This window comes from Adelges cooleyi, unplaced genomic scaffold (genome assembly GCF_023614345.1).
Source record: "Adelges cooleyi isolate 19-005CV unplaced genomic scaffold, UGA_ACOO_1.1 ACOO_flye_CR_arks_rails_tigmint_CR_PRNA_108, whole genome shotgun sequence".
Lineage (NCBI taxonomy): Eukaryota > Metazoa > Arthropoda > Insecta > Hemiptera > Adelgidae > Adelges > Adelges cooleyi.
Window position 1 is genome coordinate 8254040 of NW_026095761.1, and position 13158 is coordinate 8267197.

Here is a 13158-nt window from a genome sequence, read left to right on the forward strand (position 1 = left end):
TATTTTTGTTTGAAGATTTTAAATAATGATTGCTCGTATAAACACAAGTTGCAAAACATTTTTTTTTTATTAGTCTCACCATAACAGTAGTATAAATAATATATCTTTTACATTATTATTTGATATAACAAAATTAATTTACTTTAGAAAAAATTAAAAATATAGCTCAGAAATTTTAATAGACTACAAAAGCTAATCATCCCAATCGCCCTCCGTGTCATTGCTTTCATCAACTTCACTTTCAGACTCTGGATCAAGTGGTAACATTTTTGAGGCCATGCGATAAATTACGCCTTCTAAACCACTGTCATTTTGTTTATTGGTACCGGATATCCCTTGTCTACGCATAGCTAATTTTTTATGTAAATCAGCCATTAAACCCTCAGTGGGTGGTACTTCATTATCACTTTTTTCCCTTTCAAATACAGGTCTTAACTTAGCTTTTTGCATTCCTCCAGCGTTTCTTATTTCATCCATAAGTACGCTATGTGTGTTAATATTATTATGATAGTTTGCACTGGGGTTTTGTTCGTTTTTATTTGGTTTAGTATCAATAACTTCTTTATTTTCATCAGTTACTAAAATGTTTGTGGGCTCTTGATTGGAAACAATATTTTCTTCTACGTTAGAAACAGAGCTTTCAGATGTATCATCATTTTTCAAATTATCTAATTCATCAAAAGTAGGAAGATCGACTACAGATGATGGTTCACAAACTACTGGCAAGTCTGTCGTCACATCGATTTCTCTATAATTTATATCACCGGCGATTCCAGGCAAATCTGGTAAATCGGCTGGTACATCAATGGAAGGTATTTCTTCATAAATTGGAGTATAAGAATAATTAAACTGATTTTCAGTTTCATTTAAAGGCAGTGTAAAAACTGGTCTATTTAAATTATTGACATAATCAGTTTTTTCATCAATTAATGTCGTGTTTATATTGCCCAATGGTTTAGATAGATTATAGTTTTTATATAAATTTTCATTTGAGTTAAATAATAATAAAGAATTTATATACTTAGCGTCATCTGGGATACTGCCTATACCTTTTCTGTGTATGATATCTTTGTTTTTAAATGATCTTTTAACTGGCAAATCGATATTGTAAAATTTGAGTTTATTAATTGGATTAGCTGGCTGATACGTATTATGAACAACTTCAATATGGTCCACAACATCAGATTTAATTTCAAAATGATAACTGTAGTTATAATCTTTATGACAATGAGTTGCAGGATATTTAGAACTAGAATAAACCTGAATTGATTTATTAATTTGTGACAAATGTTGCACTTTGTTGGTTATGGTAGACAACTTATTATTCAATTTGTCAATTTCACATTTCTGTGATCTTATATTACCTCGTACGTGGTCATATACAGATTCAACAACTTTATCTAAATAATCCAGTGATTTAATTAATTGTAATAAGGTCTCTTCGTACCCTAAGTCATATGGGATTAGAGGTACATCTGCTGCTATATTAACTTTAACCATTTTTCGAGTATCTACAACAAAAATATTTCAAAAGATTTAATTAATAAAAATACTGATTTTTAATATAATCACGGAAAGTAATAATTATTAAATACTTTCGCTTGTTCACTAAATAATTATTAATTTTCTTTGAACAATGAAATTACTTTGTAATAGTAATATTTAGTATAATTTATAGTTTTTAAACAAGAACTGATAATATGTGATAATTATTATCATTTGAGAGAAAATGTGAGAGATAATGAAATAATTATAATATTGCATGGTACCAACGCCGGTTACCACTTAACAGTGCCGGTTAACGCGTGGGGCTAGCTAACCATAAACACTATTATCTATTACAATTTTGCTTCGTTTGTAAAAATGTGGTTATCAATTATTAGTTATTACTTATTACTCATCAAGATTTTAGTAGGCAAATCAAAGGTACTAGTTTTGATTTAAGTCTTTCTATAAATTGATTTGTACACTTTTAATAACTATAATTTGATATTTATTGAGTTGAAAAAAATTGGTGTATTTCTATAGAATTGACAACGCCGGCTTAATTCCTATACGTCTTCAGCAAACCTAAAAAATGGTAAACATTGTTAAATTTATGCATTTTAGCTTCATTTCTAAAATACAAATCGTATATAAAAAGTTGTTTTCTTAAATTATAAATAGTTTCTATTTACTTGTCAATTTAATACATTTATATAATATGATAACTAAAAAGTAATAATACATTTTGAGATTCACATGTCTTGTCATATTGCATATAACACTTTTGTATTTGTACAGTTCAATTATATAGAAATTAGAGGTACCTACATAATTTATTTTATGTAATTGGACCTTTGTTAAAGTTATTTTATTGTTATTTAAATATTGAGCCTTTATAGCTATTTATCATAAATATAAAACCTAGGTATGAGTTATTGTTATGGTAAAATATAAATAAGTATCTCTCTCTAGCTAATTAATATAATTTTTGGTAGCAATATTATTATTATTTTAAATATTATTTATCAATATAGTTAGATACTATAGACACTAATGGTACAACATATTAACAATTTAAAGGGTTGTTTATGCTCTTTTTATAGCTAATGCATTTAACCCATTTCTGGCCAATGGTGCGTACGGGCACCATAAAATAATTATATCCTTGGCCGGAAATAGGTTAAACAAACAAATTCTTAAATTTTTTATTTATTATATCCACAAATTAGTTATTAGAAAATATTTGCAATAAATTAATATATTAGTAACAAATACAAACAGTAAAACAATGTTAATTTCACTCAGTATATTATACAACACAAAAATTGTAACGGACAGTATCATATATTAGTACCAACAATACTCGATTAGTTAGTTGGACACTGGCCTGATCACTGTCGGACCAGTGTTGCCAATGTTGCTAACATAGTAGATTCATTTTTAATGTTAGGTATTTTTTTTTTAAAACTATAAGGTTTGAAATTAAGTAGCTTAAATCTATTAAGATTTTTACTCTTTTCATCATAGAGATTTTTGTTAAGTTTAAATTTTAATTAAAAATTTACATCTAGGTAAAACATTAATTGAATTTGTGTTTTAATAATGATTTTTATTTTTAGATGTTACAGTTGTGACTGATAGCAAACTATTTTTGAGTTCATAAGGTTATTTGGATAATAACCTCCGTAATGCTTGAACCAGAAAATCATGAGGATGGTATATTAAACCCACCTGGTGAAGAGGTAACCCTTCCTCCAGCTCTTGAGCAAGCTTTGAATTTTAAAGAAGTGAGAGCTAAAGAAGTTGGAACCAGTGATGAACAGGCTGAATTTATACCTGAAAATGGTGTTGAAAACTTGCAGAATATAGTTGAAAATGATGATGATGATGATGATGATGATGACGACGAAGATGAAGAAGAACAACAAATGGTTAAATTGTCATCAAAAGATCGCAAAGTAGCTAAAAGAAGAAAGAAAAAGTATAAGAAAAAAAAGAAGAAACAGTTGAAAAATGAACAAAAAGATAAGGATACGGCTTCATCATCATCAGACAAGGAGAACAAAGCTCAGCCTTTGGATATTGAAGTGGAATATATACAGGAAACTTTAAGCGTTTTTAATCTTGTACCTATGTACAGACAGTATGCTAAAGTATTTGAAAATTTTAAAATTCCAGAACCAGAAAAAAAACCTATAGACCAAGTTGGTACCCAGGAAGCTGCAGTACCTAATTTAGACTTAAAAAAAGTACCTAAACTTCTTGAACAAGAAGATGATGATGATGACGATGATGATAAAAATAAAGATGGAGAACAACAACCAAAAGGTCCAGATAAGTTGTCGAGAAGACAATTTAAAAAAGTAACACGTTTAAGTGTGGCTGAACTTAAACAACTAGTAGCACGACCAGATGTTGTCGAAATGCATGACGTAACCGCGAGAGACCCTCATCTTTTGATACAGTTAAAAGCACACCGTAATACAGTGCCTGTGCCACGCCATTGGTGCTTCAAGCGGAAGTACTTACAAGGTAAACGAGGTATTGAAAAACCTCCATTTGATTTGCCAGATTTTATTAAACGTACTGGTATCATGGAAATGAGAGCTGCTCATCAAGAAAAAGAAGACGAGAAGTCTTTAAAAAATAAAATGAGGGAAAGAGTTCGGCCTAAAATGGGAAAAATTGATATAGATTATAAAAAATTACACGATGCATTCTTTAAATTACAAACAAAGCCGAGATTATCTTTACATGGGGATTTATATTATGAAGGTAAAGAATATGAGACTAAACTCAGAGAAAAGAAACCGGGAGATTTGAGTGCTGAACTACGAACAGCTTTAGGTATGCCAGTGGGCCATAATGCTCAAAAAGTTCCTCCGCCGTGGCTTATTGCAATGCAGCGGTATGGGCCACCTCCTTCTTATCCGGCACTCAAAATACCAGGTCTAAACGCTCCAATTCCGGAAGGGTGTTCTTTTGGCTATCATGCTGGTGGTTGGGGTAAACCTCCTGTTGACGAACGAGGTCGACCACTTTATGGAAACGTATTTGGTACCCCATCTGATTATGACGAATCCCTCGTTGCTGAAGAGCAAATTGATAAATCTATGTGGGGAGAACCAGATTCAGAATCTGATGCAGAAGAAAGTGAAGAAGAGGAAGAGGAAGAAGAGGTAAAGGAAGCTGAAGAGGTAGCTATTGATGCAAGTGGTATTGCTACTCCAGTTGCCGAAGGCTTGGCAACACCTTCTGGTATTATGTCTGGATTGCCGAGTGGTTATGAAACCCCTGAATACATTGAGCTAAGAAAACGAAAGATTGAATCTGAAATGGAAACTAGTGAACAACAACCACTTTATCATGTTTTACCTGAAAAAAAGGTGGATACAGTTCGTGGCTCAATGATGGCATCCACTCATATGTACGACATTCCTACTACTGTTACGAATAAGCCTGGTGAGGTTGAAGTCAGTTTAGACCCATCCGAGTTGGAATTGGCCGGCGATGTTGAAGCTATGGCTGCAAGATATGAGCAAAGGATGAAAGATCAACAAGGCAGTGAAGACGATGGAACAGAATCGGAAAAGAAGAAAGGTCAAAAACGAAAAGTGGCACAAGAGGCCAAAACTAGCAAAAAATATAAGGACTTTAAATTTTAAGAGGATAAAAATAAAGATTGTATTTTACATTATTAAAGATTAAAATTACATATTTATTTTGATTTCAACGTTTTGTAAAAATACCATTAACAGAGAAGCTAAATATTTACCAATAGTTAATACTAAAATAATAATAATAAATTATTTGATTATTATTTTTGAAAATGATAACTTCTTGAAGAATATACATGCACTGAAAAACTTAAATAGAGAATTTTTTTTATCATTTTAACTTTATTTATATTTTTATTAAACCTTGTTTGCAATAAACATTTATGATCTCTCAATTTAATTACCTATCAAATTAAATTAAAATTATAATATTTACTTTTAAACCATTAAAAACTGTAAAGTGATTTGATATGAATATACTACTTATAAACCTATATTTCTTATCTTAAATATAGTAATTACTGGATTTTGAATTTCTAAAACAAAAGAATAATAGAGGTAGACTGAAATGTAGGTTAATTAACAAACGGAGTTAATAAACAAGTTTATGTATGCTGTAAAACTAAGTAGCTCAAGTGCTTATAAAATTAGATAAATTGTATCAAAAATATATAAACTATAATATGGTGTGTATTAAATATACTAATCACGGTACGATCATACAAGCATTTTAATACAAAGCAAAGACTTGAATTTAAGTAACTATGTTTATACGTATAATGCATATCGGGTTGACAAAATAATAAAATTATTATTCTAAAGTATATCTATGGTTATTATTATTTTGAATTTGAATCACAGATATATATAATAAACTAGATTGCTAACTAGCGAGTTATGAATTGAAGCCGACGATCCGCCATTCCGGTGGGATTTATGCGTGTTATCAATGCATATTATATACATCTGTATATATTATTATATCAATATTATATATATCTGTGATTGTTAAAAACATATATTATTCTCACGTGGTAAGGTTCTAATTCCCACCAAGATGGCGGAAAGTGGCTGCTTCAATCTTCTCTATTGGTGGCATGTACAGTCAGCAATCTATAAAAAAAACAACCAACAATAGTGGCAACCGCAGTTGTTCAGTGGTTTTAACCAGATGATAACAGTTATACGTTAACAAATTAACTGTCTAACAAGTTCTCTGCTATCGTATGATAAAATATCTTTTATGGTAGGTAAACCATCATCGGTAAACCGGCTACTTAATGCACATTAAATTAAATGGACTGTTCACGTTAAAGTTAAAAAAACGGGTAATGTTTAAAATTTACACAAGTGATAAGACTTAAGATATAAACACGCTGAAAGAGTTAAAAATTAAGTCATAATAATAGTTTTGCTTTGTCTAATTAAGTTATTGGAAAACTCATTTTATTATTCAAGTAAGTGTATGTTAATTTTGGGTTTTGTTTATAATAGCAATAAGATACCAGTTAGTTAAAACACAGAATAGATTATAAGAATAAAATGCATATTTTTGTTCATCCTCTTTAATGTTTTTTTGTCTTGTCTTAAATAAGTAAGATATATTAAAATGTCGTTACTTAATCATAGTTAAAATCGTAGAGTAACAATGTACATAGATGGTCCACAGACATATACAATACAGCACTGTAATGCAGCGCCTTACATCTCCAACGCTCTATGTAACCCTCTTAAACATGAATCGTGTATCAAGTATGATATTGTGACAGAAACTTTAACCTCTCAACATATTTAATTTATGATCATCAATTATTTTATTTTGATATAACATATATTTGCTTTTTTGATTAAAATATAGATTAATTGTGTTGAATAATTAACACATAATTTTGCCACAAATAATCAATTAATAAACGATTATTTTATTTTGTTTGCTTCATTTAGATAAAAAAAAGTATATGTATAATGCCAAACCCTGACTATAAGCATTAAAAATAAATTAAATATTGTTGACAGATTTTAATTTTTGGTACCGTTTTAAACTACTTCTCTTGTATTGCTCAATTATACTTGCGAATTGCAATTAATGGTAATTTGTATATAAATTTAAAATATAGTTAATATATTCAAACTTTTATCTTTAAATTTGGTTTTACCATTTTAGTAATTTTCTTAAAAAAAAAAACCGAATACCATATATTTGATTAATACTGTTTGAAACTGTTATTTTTTTTAATATTATTTTTAATTTTGTTTTAGAGAAATGGCTACCGATAATCTTTATCTACCGTCTGTTTATAGACAAGTAGTTACTGAACACTTTCAGTCAAATAGTTGGCGAGAAATTCTAATAAATCCTGAAGGGGCTTCAACGACTCTACGAGATGAAAGTACATTACCTCGATCAGGTGGACACCGTTTTAAGGATATTCCTAATCGATTCCTATTTTGGCGAGTTCTGTATGACAAACTGGAGTTGATAGAACATAGTTTGGATTCCAATTTAACTGAAAATCAAGTGCGTATACATTTTCGTGATTCACCAGTTTTAGATAGCGGAATCTCAGTGTACGAGACTTCGGATTCTGTTGTTTTACTAGTACCCACTGCGTGTAGTTGTCACAGGTTTTCATTTTCACGTCCTGTTCGACACAATAATGAAACGCAAAACGAAAATGTATCAATGGACGCATCTATATTTTCAAATTTTAATATCCCTGCGATCGACGATCCAGCTACATTTTACTCGTATAATGCTGAACTCAGTCATCCATATTCTGCTGCGTCTTGTTTAGACCAAAAAAATGACGCCATATTTATTATAGCGTTGCAAAATAACGTAATGCTTTATATACGCTTAGAATATATTTCAGGACTTCCAACTTTAAAAGAAATATGTCAAGAATCCGCTGTACCACGAATGCTGTCGAACATAACAAAAGTGTTTTCGACTCATGTTGAAAACCCAGTTATTAACAGTTTGGCGGTTCATCCGTTCCAACAAGACATATACGTTTATTCTCTTGATGAAGCTTGTGAATTAAAAGTTTGGTCTATTGATAAATCAGTTTATATTTATATAATGGATATGAAAAAATATTACGCAGCTTCGGCTGAAAATGGTTCAAGACCACATATTATTCACAAACGTTTTGACGACCAACTTTTGCTAACAATTTACCTAAGCTTATCAGAAAGCTCAAAATTTGTTGTTTTAGAACCGTGCACCGATCACGGTATGTTCAAACTTCAACAAAAATTTGTCGTTTGTTCGCCAATGAGCCATCGACTAGTCGATATGGCGTTATACGGAGATGATATATGGTGTATTTGGAGAACAGGAAAAGACATCGCGTGTATAAAATCTGTTAATGTGAGAAGTGGCGAATGGAAAAATTGTATATTAGATTCAACTTCGTTTGAACAACCTCTTTCCTATTCATCGAACCCCAAAGAAACATACTTGGATAAAATATTTTCTTCTCCGACATTTTTTACAGAAAATGATTTAAAAAATGCTATAGCTGTTTATGATACTTCGGACAACTGTGAATTAGTTACCGATTATCGTTCTAAAATCAGCAATGCAATTGATACCAAAGTTTCTCAAGAAATGGATAAATATGAATCTACGGATATCGAGTCTCAGTGGCAACTTGTTGAACAGTGCAGTGCTAGTTTCTATAAAAGTTGTTTGGATTATCGGCGTAAAAGATTAGCTCCACTCGGTCTTATATGGCTTGGCCAGTCTTCTAATTTACTCGTAGTCATTACCAATTCGAGTTTCTGTTTTCTACGTCCTACCGATATTATTGAAGACAAGGTATTTTTAGTTCAAACTTCTATGCAAGAAAATGAATTAAACCGCTTGATTAAAGTATTGATGTTGGAAGAAAAAGACAAATCTGGATTACTTTTAGACATAAATATTACTCCGAGTAATTTAATTAATTTAATAAAAGAGTCTTATAAGTTTGACAACAGTAATCCAGACATCACGTTATTTTTAAATGGACGTAATATTGGTGATACAGTTCGTTCATTAATTATAATGCTTTATACAGATGTGGAGAAAACATTTGAAACTTCCATAAACAACAATAGTTTTAAAAGTAAATTAGGCCTTAGTGTTGTGTCTCATAGTTTTCACCAACTGGTCGTAACACGCTTTGATTTATGTTGTCGGCTTTTTGCGTTGATGGAACTAAATACCAGATGTTACGGCCAAACTAGTGAATTTGTCATTGACGCCCGTACTCTTTTATATAGTTACTGGATTTTAGCCGTATTCTCATATGACATTAAACTATGTGAAAAACTGTTTTTTACCTATCATACAAATTTGGCCAAAACGCCTTTTATGGATTGTCTGAATAATTTATTGGAATATACCTGGCCGCTCATTAACGGGTCTACACTGGCGAATTTCTTACTTGATGAGGGACGTTATAATTATATACAGCGTATGTCTCAGTTACTAGATTACAGTAAATGGGATGAAACATTAGTTATGTCATATATGTTAAACAATGAACCAGATAAAGCACTCGATGTGCTTAAAAATGACATTAATAAGGATATTTCCCATTTTCTCAAAACTATTACATTATTTGAAAAGCATAGTTATTATGAGCACGCCATACAACTTGGCAAACACGTTCTAGAAATGTCTATGCATAGTGGCGACGAAAGTATGACGTCCATGTTTCATTCAAATATTTTTCTCAACAATCTGAAAATAAAAGCATATAGCGACGCTTATAACAACATTTTATGCCTGAAAGATCAAGATAGAAAATTGAACTGTTTACACACATTTGTATTGACATTGTTAGAGAATGGAGAAAAGGAAAAATTGCTGAGTTTCAAGTTTTCTGGACTACAGAGCTCTGTAGAAGATATAGTATTGAAAAAAGCCCGTTCTCTGTCCAATGCTGACGCTGAACTGTATTACATGTTTTTGTGTTCCATGCATGACAAGTATGGAAAGTACAAAAAACTTGCTACGACTTTTTATGAATTGTACCTAAGAGCAGACTCATGTATGGCACAAGAACAGTACTTAAGATTGTCTCTCTTGTATTTAGAGAGTTTGAGTCCTGAAAAGGCATGGTTTGTTACAACAAAATTACCTTTTCATTCCAAATCAGACGACTTATATAACAAAAATAATGGCTTGATACAAATAGAAGATTTGAAAAAATATTGTTGGCTGGCTCGTGCTCGTCAACAAATTGAAGAATCCACAACAGATATGGATGTGCTAAGTGTTGTATCCGTTTTGATAATGAAACATAAATACAAAGAAGTAATGCGTTTATCGAAGATGTGGAACCTACCAATGTATTACCCGTTGCGGGAATTGGTGAAAACTTGCTTGACCTTAACTGATCCTAATGAATGCGAAAAAGCTTGGCTATGGTTAGCCGACAACGAAGTCATTGGTAACGGTATAGATAGTGGAAAGATTGCTTGGCAATTTTTAGAAACATTAGTAAACAGATATGAAGAAAAAGATCAAACCTCACTACACTTTCATGTCGCTGATGAAATGTTAATGAATAAAGCGTTTTTGCCTAGTTGGCTTGTCAAAAACTATAAAGAAAGAAACATAGGGGAGTTATTGCAACTTTATTTGAGTTACGGCGAACTAATCAACTGTGCAGATTTGATTTTAGAACTTTTTGAAATTGCTAATCAAGATAACAACTTAAACAATTATTCACTTGGCAAAACTGTACCGACAGATATTATTGAGTGTCTAATTGTTAACCTAAAACACCATAAATTGACACTTGGGGATGAACTTTTAAATAAGTATAGAACATTCTGTGATCAAATTGTTACTCTTGAAAGCAAAAATTATATAGAAGAAAATCAGTTTATGAACTACTAATATATTGTAAATTACCTCTCAATTATTATATTCTCTGCAGTAAATACATTTTATTGTTTATTACATTTTATATATTAAACTATGTGTCCTTTCTTTTGTGTAATATTAAGTAAACTAATAAACATGTTACTTTTTAAGAACCAACACTTGTAATTATTTAATAACATTTTTTAACACACTTTATGAATTACAGAAGTTGTTCCAAGAATGCCGTTGTAGTCTTACGACATTATAAATCATAGTTTGGTGCTCACAATTTTAAGATAAGAGCTAGTTTTTCTAAATGATTTTACCATTTAATGTGTATATAGAGTGTGTTTATTTTCAATAATTGTATTAATAATACTGATGTTATTGATCAATCAAATTATTAAGAGATAGAAACATTGAACTGTTTAGTATTCGTAGAATAGTTTATTGTATGCTTGTAATTGAAATAAATTATGTATAATATAAATATTATAAAATACGTAAAAGTAATTTTTTATGGCTCAATAATGAGCACTAATAGGACGGTTTTATAATTTATCTAACAATGTTATGTATCTCTAAAAAGAACTGTACTATGTAATGACGGATTGGATATAAAGTAACATACATATAGGTTATAGGAATCATTATTTTCTAGAGTGAAATCAATGGCTTCTGTTTTTGTACTTTTTAATGTCAGAAGCCATAACGAAATAAAAATCCAATCAAATTATACTCAGGTAATGTATAATGTGTATAAGAAGCCTTTTAAATATTTAATTCATTGGATTTGTGTAATATTACAATTATTCCGATATACTTTAGTAACACATTTTTAAAGTATAAATCTGTATCATTATCACGGTACTATGTACAGCACAATTTTGAAACAACGACCAAAAGAAATTTATACTTGGTAGTTTTCTTCGCTGATTCTGAAATCTGAATCTGGCCTCAGAATTTATTTAGCACATCTCGTTATTTTTTCAATCCTAAGTTTAAAATAAAACACCTTTTTGTGTTGTGTTCATATTTTCAGTGTGTTCATACGCTTAAATAAGTACCTAATTATATTCCAAATTGAGTTTTTTGTTCTATTTCATATACTATATCTTATGGTACCTATTGTCAATTAATTTAAATGGGAAATTTCTTGAAATTATATATAATTTTAAAAAATTGTTATACTTTTTAGTTTGGTTTGGTTACTGTAAATTGACTTTATAAATTTGTTGAGCGTGTCTTATGTTTAATACTTAGACACACTTTATTTTATCATTCAAATGTTAAAAATTAATATAAATATATAATAAACATTATTGTGTTTATATTTTAGCTTCGATACAGAGCTGAGAAGCTATTATTTTTACAAAGATGCGTTTTTATTTTTGTGCCAATCCACGATATATTTTAAACCGCCGAACCGATTTCTTCGTGTAGACACTCTATAGATCAGAAATCGTACCTAAAAGGCTCTTTCCATGCCAAGTCACCTGATGTGTGTGCGAGTAGATTTTTTTAATGCCTCAAACTTATTTATCCTATGCAAATAGTACCATAAAATCGAAAAAGTGCAAAAAAAAATTTGTTTTGGACTTGAGCGATGCTATATTCTGTAAATTTAAGAACTTGAATAAAAAGATGTTATGCGTAGTCTTAAAATACAAAATTTGAAAAATTCCATTACCAAACTTTTACCAGATGTTTTATGTATATATGAGTAAGTGTTGTACAAATTTCAGAAATTTCTGTTCAAGCCCTCAAAAGTTATAGGCTCTTAAATATTGCACTTTTTAGTAAACTTCCAAACTTTGAAATTTCTTAAACAATATAAAAAAAACATTTTCCAAAAAAAAATTATAAATCAAGTGTAATTAGATGACAAAATAAAAAGCATACAAATTTAGTGAAATGTATAAAATCATGAATTTTTTTTCAATTTTTAACTACTTAAAAATTAAAAAGAAAAGATTGTTTACACGGATATTATGAAAAACAACACTTAAATTAAAATTGTTCAGTGAAAATTCCATTTCGATATCATAATTAGTCATTAAGTAACGTAGTCGTGAACTTAAGGTCTTTTTACAATAACTTTACAGAATATAGCATCACCTAGTCCAAAATAAAAAGGGTTAATATTTTTTCTTCGCTTTTTCGATTTTAGGGAACTATTCGCATAAGATATATAAGTTTGAGGCATTTAGAATCATACATCATTTTGGCATCGATTTGGCATGGAATGAGACA

At 30.1% G+C, this 13158-nt stretch overlaps 3 protein-coding genes across 4 annotated transcripts; 2 read left to right on the forward strand and 1 right to left on the reverse strand.

Moving 5' to 3' along the window:
* Positions 1-48: 48 nt before the first annotated feature.
* Positions 49-6092, reverse strand: LOC126837721 (WASH complex subunit 1). 2 transcript variants are annotated; one of them, XM_050571678.1, is made up of 2 exons: positions 6074-6092; positions 49-1511 (listed from the first exon to the last, which is right to left on the reverse strand). In XM_050571678.1, the coding sequence occupies exon 2, from the start codon at positions 1498-1500 to the stop codon at positions 193-195; it is 1308 nt and encodes a 435-aa protein (XP_050427635.1). In that variant the 5' UTR covers positions 1501-1511; positions 6074-6092; the 3' UTR covers positions 49-192. The 2 variants fall into 2 exon arrangements, with proteins under 2 accessions (XP_050427635.1, XP_050427628.1); XM_050571671.1 differs by lacking the exon at positions 6074-6092 and adding an exon at positions 1596-1707.
* On the forward strand, positions 1873-5355 carry LOC126837710 (splicing factor 3B subunit 2). The gene is made up of 2 exons (XM_050571660.1): positions 1873-2080; positions 3105-5355. The coding sequence occupies exon 2, from the start codon at positions 3174-3176 to the stop codon at positions 5148-5150; it is 1977 nt and encodes a 658-aa protein (XP_050427617.1). The 5' UTR covers positions 1873-2080; positions 3105-3173; the 3' UTR covers positions 5151-5355.
* A 184-nt stretch (positions 6093-6276) lies between the features above and the next one.
* LOC126837691 (uncharacterized) lies at positions 6277-11328 on the forward strand. Its single transcript, XM_050571638.1, has 2 exons — positions 6277-6499; positions 7302-11328. Exon 2 carries the CDS (start codon positions 7306-7308, stop codon positions 10936-10938), a length of 3633 nt encoding a protein of 1210 aa, XP_050427595.1. The 5' UTR covers positions 6277-6499; positions 7302-7305; the 3' UTR covers positions 10939-11328.
* Positions 11329-13158: the final 1830 nt, after the last annotated feature.

Coding starts and splice junctions, on each gene's coding strand:
- LOC126837721 (XM_050571678.1), bottom strand. CDS start 1,500: ATGGTTAAAGTTAATATAGCAGCAGATGTACCTCTAATCCCATATGAC.
- LOC126837710 (XM_050571660.1), top strand. CDS start 3,174: ATGCTTGAACCAGAAAATCATGAGGATGGTATATTAAACCCACCTGGT.
- LOC126837691 (XM_050571638.1), top strand. CDS start 7,306: ATGGCTACCGATAATCTTTATCTACCGTCTGTTTATAGACAAGTAGTT.